Source organism: Zonotrichia leucophrys, chromosome 2 (genome assembly GCF_028769735.1).
Source record: "Zonotrichia leucophrys gambelii isolate GWCS_2022_RI chromosome 2, RI_Zleu_2.0, whole genome shotgun sequence".
In the NCBI taxonomy this organism is placed as follows: Eukaryota; Metazoa; Chordata; class Aves; order Passeriformes; family Passerellidae; genus Zonotrichia; species Zonotrichia leucophrys.
This window is the reverse complement of record NC_088171.1, coordinates 38,429,475-38,446,071: the sequence shown is the minus strand read 5'-3', so window position 1 is coordinate 38,446,071 and position 16,597 is coordinate 38,429,475. Positions and strand designations below refer to the sequence as shown.

Below are 16,597 nucleotides of genomic sequence, written 5' to 3'. Positions count from 1 at the left end.
GTATGTATCAGGCAGAAATTAGGATACTTGTTCAATATGAACCATGTCATCATGTTGACATCATTTTTCAAAATTACATTACATGTTTTTACTTAATCTCCTATTGTGCTAAGGCTTGCAAAGGTAATGAAATGTTTCATGTACAGTGTCTGTGAAACTGCTAAAGTCTGTGGAGTTTTTCTGTTTTCTAGTGAGTAAGCACAGGACTTGGGTGTAATTCTGGATTTCTCATGTGCACTCACTGACCAAACAAATAGAGGGCCTTGCAAGAAATTTTTTTTTTTTAAATTTAATGTATCCTCATGTAAAAAGTTACCTACTAAATAGAGTAACTATATTTCTATGAAAAAGACTGCACAATCCTCTACAAAATTTTTAGCTGTTTCTCACTGTTAGAGCCCTGCTTTAGGCTGAACCAAGTGTTGGGCATCTCAGGGCTGTTAGACTTTCTCCTGGTAAACTTCTCCAGTTTCCTTACAGGAGAAGTTCCATGGAGATCAGCTCTGGTTATGTAAATGGCATGTAATTGGTAGATACAGATGTCTCAGCTGCATCCTTCCCTGCAACCTTCCCTGGACAATGCTGTCATCACTGGCTGGTCAGGCTTTGGAGTCGCTAGAAAATGACACACTTGTTCCAAAAATAAGAAGGTCGTTTGAATTTTATCATTTTCTTGTAGGCTTAGGACACCAGTAAAATTCTTTTTCAAATACTTATTGACAGCCCAACTGTAGGAAAATATTTGTACTTGGAAGTTATGGTAGTGTGTGATAGACCTCTCGTAAGCAATTTCCCTGACTTCATCAAGAACAGAAGCCTTCTTGGATTATACAGTTATGTATTATGTGTGCCTAGCTCACTGACAGTAATAGTTTGAACTGGGAATCTAATTTTTTGTTGTTGTCTTAGAGATTTTTGGTCTGGAGAATCCTGACATCAGTTGCTGTATTAGCCAAAATTACTACTATTGTATTGTGAATAATAACAGAGGTGGGGGTAGCATCCATTACCTGGTAGGAAAAAAAAAAAAAGAAAGATGGCATGAACTTCTGAAGTCCCAGGCAGACAGAATAGACTTTCCAGCACTCTCAGCCCATTTTGTTCTTTCTTAGGGTGAAGGCATGCTGTAGCCTTGCTACTAGTTAGCCAGGTAAAAGCATGGAGCCTTATCAACAACAGACATCTTTCAAAACGCATTGTGAAAAGAGAAAGACGTAATGCAAGATAGTTGGATTTAATTTTGCAAGAAAGAATCAGTGGAACACATCCACTACACCTTCTGCAAAAGGTTTCTTTTATTTGAACTGGCCTTGATTATGAAGGTGTTGCCTAGAGGGAGTGATTAAGGCAGGAAAACAATCTGTAAGAAGAATGGTAACATGAGGTGGATCAGGAGGGATATGAAAAAGAAGATGCAGTGCTGCAGAGTTAAAAATTCTCTGAGAATAGGACAAGACCTGTTTTTTTTCTCGATGCAAAAACTAAGCATAATGTTTTTGTTGGACCACTGCCTAAAGAGCATAAGTGAGAAGGCATATAATCCAGTGAAGTACATTAGTCAGGCAGACAAACTTAGACTGAAGACTGCCATGTAGATATGTTGACTGTAATTGCAAAAGAATACTGTCTGGATTGTTTAAAACAGACAATCTAGATCTAATTTCATCTTTCTCAGTGTATTTTACACATTTCAATTTGCTTGATAATATGATGTTGTGATGGTGATTGTGGTACAATGCTGCACTTAAGCAAGGAAAATACAGCTGAGTTTTACACTCTCAGTCTGTTTTCTAACTGGTCACATCTGCATACAGTATTTTTATTGTTTTGTAGTATGTTTATCTGTGTGGTTATAACATAAATATACAGACAGGTTTTATAGTCCTTTATTTTATATTTGAGCAATTTGTCAAGGTTATAAAATATGTGGCTTAGAAAGGTCCCTAATTATTTAACACTGGTACATGGAACCAGATGAAAAGATTAGGAGATGCTTAAATTGACTTGTACTGCCCAAATAGCTAGGAAGTTGTTACAAATGACATTGAAAAGTGATTTGCTAGCAGACATTTTGCCACTTCATTGAAGTAGTTCCCACAGACCAAAGTTGGTCTACATGTAATTTTTAGGATGAGGTTCCTCAAATTTTATTTAAGGAACCTTGAGTTTTCAACTTAGGTACAAAGTAGTAATAAAAACTATCATAATTAAATTATTTATTTATATAATTATATTAGTTATATCATATTATTAGATTTAATATTATTTGTATCTTGCGTAGTTATATATCATAATAATAAATAATAACAAATATTTTTTACCTTCATGTTGGGCGTCTTTTTCAAGAATGGATTTTGTTTCCTAAGGTTCTCTATAACATTTCACCAGCAATATTTTATGTATTTCTCATGCTTCATCACTGGTGTTAGCTGACAGTCACTTATCTGTGCAGTGCTAGGGTTAATTCTGCACATCAAACATGGAAACTGTAGTGAAGGAAGAAAGTAAACTCATTCCTAAAGTATTCCTCTAACGTATTCTTCTGTAAAAGTGTTCCAGAAGGAAATTCTTCTCACCTTTCTGAAATGATACAGTCTCTTCAGTCAGTTAAGCATCATGGCTAGCAGGAAATACTAGTACTTAACTTGTTTTTCACTCTTCTGCTATCTCTTATTATTGCTTAATTCAGCATGAAAGTTGGGAGTAATTATATTTTATGATCTATCTCGCTTATGTATTCATCCTACAAGTAAATACTCTTTCAGCAATGAATTTTATATGCTACAAGTAAAAGCCATTTAAGCAGTAAGGATGATTTGGTCCTCTTATGGCTGCAAGAAATGGTTCAGTGAGGTACCATATTTTATGTTGCTTTCCTGAAAAATATGTTTATTGATATTTTTGCATCTCCTTCATCTTACTCCTGCATGGAAAGATAATGATAGAGCTCTTTTTTCTTTTCTTTTTTTTTTTTTTAGTCTTTTTTAATTAGGGTTTCAGTTCAGTTGTAAAAGTTCAGCATAATCTAATTTGGAGCTGGTTAAAGGCTTAGGAGCAATCTGTTTGCTCTCACATAGAACTCCCATTAACATGCCAGCTACAGTTATATTGAAACAAGCTTAGATGGCTTCATGTCCCCGCAGAGGAAAGAGATTTAAACTTTGACATAAAAAGACTTGAAGACCTTATTTAAATAGAGGCTGGGTAGACTGGCAGCACTCTGTGGGAAGTGAGTTATGGAAAGCTCTGAGTAGCAGCTATCATACCTGTAAATTCCAGCAATGGGTTTCCACTTTAGAGCAATTTCATTCATATATTTCAGAACAGTGAAAAGGTCACCAATTTCTGCATCGGTCCTCATTATATATTCCTTCAGCATCCAACATACAACTTGAGATGAGGTTTGTGGAACTAAAGCTGAGAGAATTTGGAGAGAGCTGTGGATGAAGAATAATTAAACTTAATAATAATAAATAATAAACAGAATAAAACTCTGCCAACAATTCTGTGAAGAAAGCTGGGATTTATATCAAACTAATATCAGCATTCATAGTTAAGTATTAAGGACCACGTTGTGAATATGTTTCAGATGTTTGACTAGTGACACTGTTAGTTAAGGGGAAAAGTGCAGTTAGAATCTGAAGCTCACTGATAATTACATTTGACTAGAAACTCTAAAAATAGTTGACATGATAGCAACACAGGGGTGTAAAGTATTATGTCATTTTTAATGCATCATTGTAACTTAACACTGGTCTTTTGGTTTGATTATAATTAACATCCTCTGACTGTTTGTATTTGGCCTACAGTATGTCTCAATGTTATGTGTTGAGAATTGTAAAAGGTGCATGATTGTGCTGTTTCTGTTCAAGTTGTTTCTAATTAAATACTTCACTGTCCAGTGTTCTTTCAATAAGGGTACCCAATACAAGATTTGCATTATTTTAGGTATAGAGAAACTGGCTTTCAACCAAACTGAATGATGCATCTCAATATCCAAGACAGTGTGTGTGTGTACATCTACACATGTATACATTTACACATATATTGTGAATTGGTTTTAGACAAGGGCTCCTAATCACCTTACACTTTTCAAATCTCAGGCATCTGGAATGAATCACGAATTTTCATGTATGCTGAAAGTCATAATTCCCTATATGTATCCTTAGAGTCATAGTTAATCAGTAGAACTCTTCTCTCCAGAATTAAAAAAAAAAATAGCATTCAATAACGGTCTAATGACTAATAAATGCCAGATAATACAGGATCCTTCTACCTGCATGAGCAGCTTAGTGATGGGAATGACTGTGTCTTTTTATCCCATTTGATGATTTAGGTTTATAGTCACTAAATCCCATATATATATATTTTGATTATTTTGATTCCACAATAGAAAGCATCTGCCTTTGTTTTATGTTCTAAGTATCTTCTATTGTTTCACATTTTCTAAAACAAAAATACTGACCTTATGGGTCCTTGAGCTGACCCAGAATTGTTGCTTTTCATTTTTTTCGATTCTGTAATAGCTAAATTTTAACTACCTTTCTGAAGTCTTAACTTCTATTTCAAGTAATAATGGAGATACCTTTCCATAAAGTTTGAAGTCCAAAAGGAAAGATATAAGCAATTTTTCATATTGTCAACTTATCAGTTGAAATACCGTCTTTCTTATAAGTCTTTAAATAAGTAGTGAAGAAAAAAATTCTGAATATTCATCCAAATTTTCTAGTGTTTTTTGTATAAAGTTTAATAGTTAAAATACTAATCTTAAAATATTCTTGCACATATATTAAATGAATAAATTTGGTAGTAACTCATAAAATAACAAAGTTATTTGTAATGTAATGCATGAATTTTAATAGCAGTGCATATAAAAATCTATTTTAGCTTAGCAATAGGAAGTAGCCAAAATGTATTTGGAAATGTGACAGGATTTGTGGGAGCTTTCTCCTTTGAAAGGATGCTCCTGGCTTTGAATTTCAAACACTAGCTTTTGTAGCAGGTGAACAAAAGTAGTTCTCTATTTTAATTTTTTTTTTCAATTTATTTTAAAAGAGCCGGATAATTCCATGTCTGCCTCACATTCAGTTAAGTCTCTGCTGATGGGCTTTGAAGGGTGTATTTTATATTTTGCTTTCTTTTGTTTGGGCTTTAGTTTTGGGCTGGGGTATTTTTGGTTTGTTTTTTTACTGTCAGTCTGCTGAGAAATTGCTGATACCACTGTCAGTAGTAAACTGTTCTTTGAAGGAAGCTTTGATAAAAATTCTAGTTTGAAATAGAAACTTGAAAAGTACAAAGCTATCAGGAGGAGAATGCCATTCTCCCCGTTGCCTGAGATTTTTTTTTAATGTGAAAGCAGTATAAATCTTAATAGAAAAACTAATGGTAGCAAGGTAGACTAAAACAACCTAATTTTGGTGTGAAATTAATCTACTGTTATACAGTAATATACTGTATTAATTGAATTTGCGTGGCTCTAGTACTTTTTCCGTCGTTTTCCAAGCATCATTCTAATTATAATCTTCTGTTTGGTCACTACTTGGATAATGTAAGTGGTACCCATTATTGAAAGGTAGTCTGTATTTGTACTAATACAGAGAATGCCAGTTTAGAAATGAGCCTGATTGCATGGTTCATTTTGTTCTCCTTTGTAGAGCCAGGCTGCGGCCCACTACAAAGGCACTAAACATGCCAAGAAGCTCAAAGCACTGGAAGCCATGAAAAATAAGCAGAAATCTGTTACTACCAAGGACAGCGCAAAGACTACCTTCACTTCCATCACTACCAATACCATCAATACCAGCTCTGACAAAACAGGTTAAGCGACAATCTTTGTTGGTTTCGTTTGGTTTAGTTTTGATTTCGCTTATATTTTTTTTCCTTCATGTTTAATTCCATGTCTGTTTGGTTATGTGCTTGCCACATTGATTCATGCTCGATCCATCTTTCTGTGTGATATTGATTTCTTTAAAGTCCTTTCAGTAGGCTGGTGATAGTCTGATAGTCATGTAGCTGATTTCTCTTAGTGAAAAGAGGCTTGACATTCTTTCTATGACGGAATGCAGTACTCATTACTTGATTAACATATCAACTGATCTAAACCTCCTGGTCTGTATGCACTATCTCTTTTTCAGTAATTATATATGGCACATTTCTTTTAACCACAATGTAAAAAATTGCGCTATTTGTGTCTAGAAGCCTCTTAAAAATCATTTGCAGTAAAAACCTAATTTTCATAAATTTCAAACATTGCATTATTTTTTTTAAATGGCTATTGCATGGTTTTGAAATGGAAAAGAGCTGTATAACCTCTATTCCTCACAATCAGGTAAGTGCTATTGATGCCAATTATTCTTCATACTGAAAGAATATTGTTTAATTTATTGTGTGGGTAAAAGTTACTCCTTTTCAAATCAAATCTACATATTTTAAAGTCAGCAGGATTTGGTTGTTATGGCATTTTAAATAGGCAACTATTGTTGGAAATTTCAAAGGAAGATTATAAGGTCACTGAGAGGTAGTCTAGTGTCTCAGAAAGTGTGACTGCTCTTGTGTATAAAGGCATAAAGTTTGTATATTTAGACATAATCAATCCCCCTCCCCAACCAAGACAAAAATAACCACGGGAGAAAAACCCCAAAGTTGTGAAACATCAGAGACCTACCTACTGATGCTGAAAATGGCTCATTTGGAATGACTTCTGATCCAATAAGTTCAGCATTGTAAATGGATGTACAGTAGCCAACTCTAATACAACAGGAAAGTACCTTGCAAGCATGTGCAGCACTTTCTTGAAGGCACATCTTCACTACATTTGTTTTAGACAGATAGCTCTATGTCTCTCTCTATCAATATATCTTAGTTATAACTTACTATTATAGACAGTGCTTTCTTTTTCCTATGCAGATTTATAACATAATTATGATGGCTTTAAGAAATATTTGCTACATTGTTTTTGTCTTTGTTCCACAAAGAAAAGAAAGGAAAATATTCTGAGAGGTTTTGTGTGATGAAAGAAATTAAGTATGAGAAAATAGAAAAAATGTCAAAAGTTATTTGGGAAAATATGTGTTTGTAAATATACAAATACCTTAAAAAGTGCCTTGTGATGTTACTTGTTGAAATATTCAGAACAGGAAGGAGGATGTTGTGTGAAAGAGTGATTTATTGTTTACCAAATATTATCTAGTGGTTGAAGAAAATAAGTAAGAAAAGGAAGACCTTTTAAAGCTTTAAAGTGTATTATTCAAAAGCTTTCATCTTATGCTGTGTAATTTTGAAGGATTTTCCAATGTACCTTAAAACCAATCTGAGTTTTTCTGTCAAGCTTTGCATTAGATCCCTGACAAGATATATGAACTGTCCTCTATCCAAGGTCAGTAGTCTAGATCAGTTTTCATATCAGCATAAGTAAGAAAATATCAGAAATCCCGCTGCACTCATACTCAACAGTGGGAGTTGGAGTTTCTTCAGTGGTTGCAAATTCCTGGATTCATGTCATAGAATGTTTGTAAACATATGTTTATGTATAAGAATACATATATTTATTCTGTGTTAGAAACACTGACCCTAATGCGGTTCTAAAAGTTACATATTTTTGTTAATTGCCAAAAAACAAAAAAATCTTACAATTTCTTAAATTATTGAGAGCCATATTCAACAGCTGCCAAAAACCCTATTCAACCAGTTGCATTCAAAGTAAGGTAGGCAGTTCTATCCAGATGCAGTTATTACAGATCAGCATTGATGTGACTGGCAACAAAATAAAGTTCTTGGCGTAAACTAGCTTTTGTCAAGAATGTATACATGGTGAGGGGAAAAAAATTTGGGTAGCCAAAAGGATGAAATTTTCTGTCTACTATGAAAAGTCAAAAATTTCATAAATTGGATTTTATTTCCTTTCTGGTTGTTCTTATGTCTTGTATTAGCTTGATGAAACTTTTAAGGGCAAAATTATTCAGAACAGCAGAATATATTGCACTGTGTGAGTGTCGACATTTGGAAATTATCACTGTAAAAGTCAAACATCCTGATAGTAGTATGCAGCTCTCAGGGAATAGTTGTACTAATGAATATAATTCATAAATTAATCTTTTGTGACTAGAAGAAAGTTACTAAGTCCATGTACTTGTGATCATTTGGAACAAAAGATTTTTCTACAATATTTTAAATCTGTCTGCTGAAGATTAATAGTTTATCCGAAATAGACTGGGGATAGGGTCAAGTACGTATCTCTTCTTATATATCATCTACAGCAGGGGTTAAATGCTGAATTGCATGTCAGTCACAGCATATTGGTCAGGGCTTCAGATCACTGGTTCTGTGTGCCCTTAGCAGCTACAGTAAACAGAATGTCATCAGGAAATCTGTGCTGCTATGCAATAAAGGATTGTGAAAAAAAATCACATAGTATACAAACTGATTCAAGGGCTAAAGCTGCAATTTGTGATGTTTCTTATTCTGGGACTATTTTGTTAGATGTGATGCCAGCACGTGTTATTGACACTGTGCAGCTCACAATATAATCTAGCTCCTTAAAACCTCTCACACAGGATTCCTGGTGTTTAAATTATGTGTTAAAGAGAAAACATTAAATATGAGGGTTTTCTGCTCATTCTGTGAATGTTGTTAATTTTTTTTTTTCCTATTGACTAACTTTTGGAGTTATTAGAAGGCTTGAACTTGAGAAGTTTTTGAGAAATTAAACATCATGAAGACATCATATAATGGCAATGCCATTCTTGAGATGTGAGAACCTTTAATGCTATCTACTATTTAACATACTTCTTTCATCAGTATTTACCAATTTTTATGTTACACAGTTAGTTAGGACAGAAAAACAGAAAATGTGAGAATTACAAGGAGAAGCCCACTTTATGGCATTATACAAACCAGATTTCACTATTTCTTGATTCTCCAGTTCAGGTGTGACAATAAAAATGCATGGTTTTGCTGTATATTTACACACATGCATACATATTCCCTGATAGAAAATTGTTAAACATCTTTGATAGCTTTGCAAATTGCTCTTCATTTCTGAAAAGGTTTTCTTCAAAAAGCTGCTTCATATCTTCAGCTGTAAGGACTGATACTTTAGAGCACTTGTCAAAATATATTTAGGTAGAGTGCATTGTATAATTCTAACTAAAATACATGTCCAGTAAGGTTATTGTTCTGCACTTGGATTTTTGGAAAATGGATTGTATCAGCAATATTATATCCATGTAAAATTATGTCCCTCTAGTTGTGCCATATGACTAAATATTAATCTTTTCCAAAACTATGTGAAGTTAAGCAGAGCACTCCATGACCACATTATCACAAATTAAGTCTTGAAGAGTTTGTCCTGCATTTATTTATTTACTTATTTATTTATTTATTTCTTCAACAGAGAATTCAGTATGAGTCATATTATTTGGTATCAGTGGAAAAGAAGGAATAGACCTTTCAAAGGGGAAAAAGATCTCATTAGGAGCCATCAGTATGGCAAAATCTTTAATGCTGCTTTTGGGTGTTGTTCGCTGTGCCTTGGATCCTACGTACTTAAATGCAATGAACAGCTCTTAAAAACAGACAGAAATGTGATAAGCAGAAAAAGTGTGTATCTGGGCCGAGCCACAGACAAGATCATCTATCACTAGTACAGTCTTAACAGCTAAGAGATCCCTGTGCTGTCAGAGAACAAAATACTGGTGCCTGTCCTAAATAGCTTACAGTTTCACGTAGGATGAGAAAAAGCCTAAGGAGGAGACACTGTAAATGTAACAGGCAGGTGTTTAAAGGAGTGGTAACATAAACATGTTCAAGTGATAAATGCATCACAAGAAATGAAAACACTGAGGGATGGATTAGAAGGAAAAGGAAAAGGGTTGTGGTTTTTTTCAAATACCAACCATGTATGGGTAACAGAATTGGTGAAGACATAAGATTTAATGTTTGTTGGTTTTTTTTTTTTTATTTTTGTCTAAGATGTGGTAGGATATTTCTGGTCAGCAGATGAAACTCATTCCTGAAATAGCAATTTCAGTACAGCCGGGATAATTACGAAATTGAGAGCAGTTGTAGTGGGAGAGAACAGTCATTCAGGGAAGGTCTTGGACTTCAAAGTGAAAGGAGGGAGAAAGCAATCAGAAATGATGTCATAATTTAGGGTAAACTTTGCAGGAGAACGAAAGGTAAATGGCATGAAATGGAAAGGTTTAGAAAAATATGTAAGAGTTTGGCATCCAAAATACCAGAGGATGACAGATTTTTTGAGGTTCTCTGAAGGGATATCATTATGTCTGTCTGAAGATTGACAAGGCCATCCCTGCAGGTCAGAACATAGTCAGTCTGAGCAGGATACAGTATATTTTTCAGTTGAGTTTTAGGTATCTTCACAACCTTTTTCTGGGCAACCCATTCTATGGTTTGACCACTCTTAAAGAGCAAAGATTTTTTTCTTATGTTTCAGTCCAATGTCCTGTATTTCAGTTCCTGGCTGTTGTGCCTTTTTCTGTCACTGGGCAATTAAAAGAGTCTCTGTATTTTATATTCCCTGACTTCATCAGGGAATATATACACTGCTGGTTTATTTTTCAAGTGGTGCCCTCCAGGGTTCCAAGTCCTTCTTCACAAAGCTGCTTTCCAGATGCTTAGCCTCCAGCCCAGACTGATGTGTAGTGTAGTGGCTTCCCATTCCGTGCTTTCCTTCATTGAATTTCAAGGGACGTCTGTTGTGCAATTTCTCCATTCAGGTCCCTCTGAATGGCAACCCGTCCATCTGGTGAATCAGGCCTCCTCCCAGTTTTTAATTGTTGGTAAACTTGCTGAAGGCGCACTCTGCCCCATTGTCTCGGCCATAAATGAAGGCTTCTAAAAATATTGGGCAATATTGGTCACCTGCACAGTAAAAAAGTTCTTCCTCACATTCAGACGAAATTTTCTGTGCATCACATTCCGCCCATTTCTTTTTTCCTACTGCTTGGCATCACAAAGAAGAGCCTGGTTCCATCCTCTTGGCATCCTCCCTCCAGATACATGTAGACATTGATGAGGTCCCCTCTCAGTCATGTCTTCTCAAGACTGAACAGGCCCAACTCTCTCAGCTGTTCTTCATAAGAGAGATGCTCCAGTCCCTGAAATCATCTTTTCTGCCCTCCTCTGGACCCTCTCCAGGAGCTTCATGTCTCTTTACTACTGAGGAGCCCAGAACTGAACATATCACTTCATATGTGGCTTCACCAGGGCTCAGTAGAGGGGCAGGATCACCTCCATTGCTCTGCTGCCAATGGTCTTCATAATGTGCCCCAGGATATCATTGGCCTCCTTGGCCCCCAGGACACACTGTCACTCATACACAGCTTTTTGTACACCAAGTCCCCCAGGTCCATCTTTGTAGTGCTGCTTGTTAGCCTGTGCGGGTGCAAGGGGTTATTGTTCCCTAGATGCAGGACCTGCATTTGCCTTTGTTGAATTTCACAATGTTCTTCTCTGCCCATCTCTCCCACCCATTGAAGGGCTCTTATCTTTTGAAGGGCTGCACAGCCCTCTGTGGTATCAGCCACATCTACCAGCTTTGTATAATAAGTGATCTTGCTGGGGAGGCATCTGTCCCTTCATCTGTCACTGATGAACAAGTTAAACAATACTGGGCTCAGTACTGAACCTTGGGGAGCACCTGTAGTTACAGACCTCTAATCAGACCCTGTCCCACTGATTACAACTCTCTAGTCTAGCCAGTTCTTAATCCACACTGCTGTCCACTCATCCAGTCCACTCCTCCTGAGTTTTTCTATGAGGATGTTGTACAGACAAGTGTTGGAAGCCTTGTTAAAGTCAAGGCAGACAGTAATTTTTTCACTCCCCTCATTTACCCAGGTAGCTGTTTCACCATAGAAGGCAGTCAGGTTGATAAAGCATGATTTACCTTAGTGAATCCATACTGACTACTCCTAATCAGCTTCTTGTCATCCATGTGGATAGAGGTGGCCTCCAGAATGAGGCACTCCAGCACCTTTTCAGGGATTGAGGTCAGGCTGAATGGCTGGTAGTTCCCTGGGTCCCCCTTCTTGCCCTTTTGGAAGACCAGGGTGACATTTGCTTTCTTCCAGCCTTCAGGCACCTCTCCTTTTCTCTGTAACCTTTCAAAGATTGTAAGCAGCCTAGCTGTGGTGTTCTCTAGCTCTCTCAGCACTCATGGGTGCATCCTGCCAGGGACCATGGGCTTGTGGATGTCACATCTGTTTAGGTGTTCTCAAGCCTTCTTTGACCAAGGAAAAGTCCTCCTTCCAGTACCCCTTTGTCCTGATCTCGGAGGTCAGAAATTCCTGATTTTGGTTGGTTTGTTTGTAACGTGAATGAGAATGTCCTTGTGAGACCATTTTGTCTCTTTCAGGTCTCAATAAGGAGTCAAGGAGCTCTTTGTTATTAGTAGGTAATGCTTTATTTAAGATCCAGAATTTCTGTTCTAAGTTGTACGGAAAAACTTTCAAACACAGTGCTCAAATGAAAACTTGCTTGTGTGAATATTTATGGATGGACAAGTTATAATTGACTAGTGCTACTATTTGTATTAATATGCTTCTGCATGTTTGATTACAAATATTTGCCCTTTTCTGACCAGTACTTACGTGTTGTTTCCTCCAGTATCATGCATTAGCACACCTTGCTTGTTTTCTTTAATCTCTTAATGTGTTACATTAGTTCTGTACACAGATGCATCTGTGCAGTTCCTGGTTCAGCTCCGGAACCTGTAATAGGAAGGAAGTTCCATTTAAAAATTAAAATAATTTTCCTCATCTCTCTGCTTTCCTTTTATTTTCAATTTAATTTTATCTCCCTTACATTTAGCTGTTTATAATAAACATACATTTTGAAAATGGCTAGAGTTTCATGTTTATGATGACTTCCATATATTAAGAGTTACTGAATTATTTTTTGTATTGCTTGGTGTACCTACCCTTTTTATTATTATATTTGTTGTTTTTTCTCTTTAAGTTACTTCTTTAATCCTTTGTTCCTAATGCCAAACTACCCTAACTTTTTCTATCTTTATGAAAGCTTAGGAAGATATTCTGCTGTATTTATAATATTAACATTGCCTATTTATTAGCATTTTTATAGGCAGCAGATTTGCTTGTGATCTTTTATAACTAAAAAAAATTCTGTTTCTAGCAACAATACTTATGTCAACTGTATTTAAAATTCAAAATAGTATTTAATACTATTCCAAATCTGCTGGTGTATGCGGAAACAATTTGCTGTATTATCCCAGTGTGCAATTTGCTTTTACAGCTTAGGCTGTGGGTGCCCTTGTACATGTAATTATTATATTAAGGATGGTTAATCTAGGAATATGATTCAGTGCAGTCTGTTTGCTTCACTTAGCTGTTTTGTTTCCATATGCTTTATTTTATCATAAAGTGTGCTATTGTTTTGGCAAGTGATTTCTTCAGATCATTTCAACATTGCTTAGGGCACAGCAAAATTAACAGGCTAACTCTGGGTTCATGCTTGTGAGATATGGGATGTAAATTACTTTTCTTTGCAACTCAATGTTTTATTACACATCAAAATAGAACTATGACCTTGAAGTTTGAATTTATAAGGATTTTTACTTCATATTTACTTGTTTATGATATTTTGCCTGGAACATTCAAAAGTGGCAAATGGGAAATAATAAAGGAGAAGCGATTGTTTGGTGATTAGCAGAATGCAGATGAATTTCAAAGCAGGCTATAGGTCTTCATGGATCACTTCCCAACGACCCAATTTCTAAAGTTGAACAGTTTCTTTTTTATTTAAATAAAAAGCCTTTAAAAGAAGCTGTAGTCTGAAAGAGATGTTAGTATTTTTTAATTCTCTTGTAATTTACTTGGAAATTAGAAATTACTATTTCACAACTATCAATTGTCTTTATCACATGCCTGGAAAATTCAACCCAAACCAGCAAAATTTAAGCATGCAATGCCATCTTTCACTTTAAATCATCTATGCTTTGACTTTTCCATACTTCAGACAATCTGTAGCTAACTGCAGCACTAAATGTTATCAGCATTCCACAGACTGTTGTACCAATTTTGTATTAGAGCTTGATGGCAATTTGGAAGACAATAGCTTCTCTTTTGATCTCTGTGTAGAACTAGAGCTTTTTCTTTCTTTCAGAGTGTAGCTAAATGACGATATAAAAATTACAGTAATTTATGTGTGCCTCAATTGATCATGAATGTGAAATAAAATCCTCCTTTGCTTGCATCTACGTATGCAGAGAGCTTCATCATATGAACACCATGTGTTTTCTGTGGACCCAGCTGCTTTTGATTGCAATTGCCTTCACAGCAGTTTTATGCTTGAATAATCCTGCAGTTGGAAACTGCTGTCAGTCACAACATCTGTATCAGCCTACTGAATCCATGTCAAAGTCCAGTGCTGACAATGGTATTGTTCAGAGGTCTGAAAAGCCTTTTCTGTTGAAATTTCAAGTAGAGTCCTTTGTTCTGTCTAAGGGAAAAATCAGCTTGACTGCTGCATGCCCAAAGTAGCAACAATTGGAAATCTTGGGAGTTATCTTCTGTTTGTTAGGTATCTGTTTAAAAGTTATTCATCATCAGTACTGCTGCAAATCAAGCACCGCAGCACATATCTGCTGGATGGCACATTCTGCATGGTGTGTTTTGTTGTTATGTTTGGCTGGGCATTGACCCTATCTAAGAGGATGAGTCTGAAGAGGCCTCAGTTCTGGCCTTCAGGATTTCTAAAAAATTATTGTAGTCCTAGATTTCCTTTCAAGTTTTTATTGCAAAGCATCAGTTTCAGAAGCCTGTTACTATTTAGTATTTGTTTATGGACTAATTTGAATTGAGTAGAAGCTTCTTGATGCAATGCTGTCAGATAGGTGCTGAGTTTTTGCAGGTATGGAATTTTTCAAATGAGAAGAGTCTTTTTTGAGGGCAACTAAAGGTGTATCTTCAAATCATTCAAGTGATCCATCTGGTTTCAAGATGATATCACACTGGCTGGACACAGCAAAATTAGGAAGTAGTCGGTTATCCAGTTGAGGACTGGACTTGTTTTGAAGGGGATGTTTTTAAGGCAAGAACAACAAAATCTCCAAAGATGCTTTAGAGCTTGCTTAGATAATTTCCTCTTGTGGTTCATCTCATGTTCTTTCCATGCTTAAATCAAGAAAGAGTGGACAGTGGGGTTAAGGATAGGAATAAATATACTGTGCTAAATGTTGCAGTCCTCACTATATCATCCCCTCATAGCACCATTCAGAGGGATCTAAAGACAGCCATAGCTGCAAGAGTTCTACTGATAAATGTAGGGGAATCTGCTTTACCCAGACATTGGCATTTCATTTGCCATTCGTGTGACAAGAACTCAGCACAGCAGAAATCATTATTTTTGGAAACAGATTATTCTATGTACATATAGTAGGTGTTTTCAGAAAAAGGCCAAAAGTGAGTAGTATTAAAATCTATTGTAAGAATGGGAAGAACAATTTAATTGAGCAACAATTCTGTTTATTCTGTCTTCCATTTGGTATTGGACAACTTTCAATAATGTGTTTGAAGTCTGTGCAGATCAGTGAATTCTTTCTTCAGCTAGAGAATGCTTACAGGTGAAATTCCTCCCTACTTGTGTCATTCTTTTGCTGAAATATGTCTTCTACTCTACTTTATTAATGGAGTTAGATATCATAAATATTCATTTGATGTTTGGTACCAGTCAAACAAAGTAAATATCTAACAGGACCAAAGACTTTCTGTCTTCCTGCCATTCCCCCCCTTATCCCTGAAGAAAAGAAATAATATTTTGCTTTGAATTAGTGGATATATGGCAAAGTACAAACGTTTGTCTAACTTCTAGCTGTTTTAAGGTTTGCTACCGCTGCAATTGCAACTCATCCATATAAGCCAAAAATTAGGCTAAACTTTAGTAAGGTATCTGCAGCACCAGCAAATATCAAGTTATTTTGAGAAAAAACATAGCTGTGGCTGTAATATCTGTTTGAGGAGGAATGGAAACAAATTTGTCTTCATGCACCTGAACTCTGCTTCTTAGACTTAATGTACTTTTCCATACACAAAGTAGTTTGCTCATAGTTTAAAGTTCAGGCAGGCCACACTTACAACTTCAGAACAGGTGTGTTCAGTCTCTTATTCTCAAGATTCATATAGGGTTTCAAACATTTTGAAGAATTATTCTGTGTTTCTCGTTTCATCTTTGTGCATCCTGTACTCCACTGTCCTATATCTAATAATAGTCTCAGTATTAAAGCTCTTGTTTCATGGCATGTCTGTAATTGAATTAAAGGAGCTACAAAAATTTATATAAATTGAAATTAGGAACTACAAATTAGTATTATAGGGAAAATAATGGATACAAAAATAAATATAGACTCATAAAGAAAACAAAAAGGCACTTTTAAGAGTAACAGGACCAAGAAACTGTGTCTTAGATTTAATTTGAGAGAGGACAAAACCAGTTTATTCACGTAAACTTTACAATAATGTTGATGTTTAAATTCTTGTCATACTAATAGTAAGATTTAGCATGTTTAACCAGAAGTCCTAAATTACAATCAGGATCAGGAAAACTTGCATATGGTTTT

At 35.7% G+C, this 16,597-nt stretch overlaps 1 protein-coding gene across 6 annotated transcripts in view; it reads left to right on the top strand.

Moving 5' to 3' along the window:
- ZNF385D (zinc finger protein 385D) overlaps positions 1–16,597 on the top strand; it is a 417,872-nt gene that overhangs the window by 341,272 nt on the left and 60,003 nt on the right. For all 6 annotated transcript variants that reach the window (XM_064704620.1, XM_064704623.1, XM_064704621.1 and 3 more), the window contains one exon: positions 5,655–5,817. In XM_064704620.1, the coding sequence (XP_064560690.1) occupies positions 5,655–5,817 (163 nt within the window). The remainder of the gene's footprint in view (positions 1–5,654; positions 5,818–16,597) is intronic.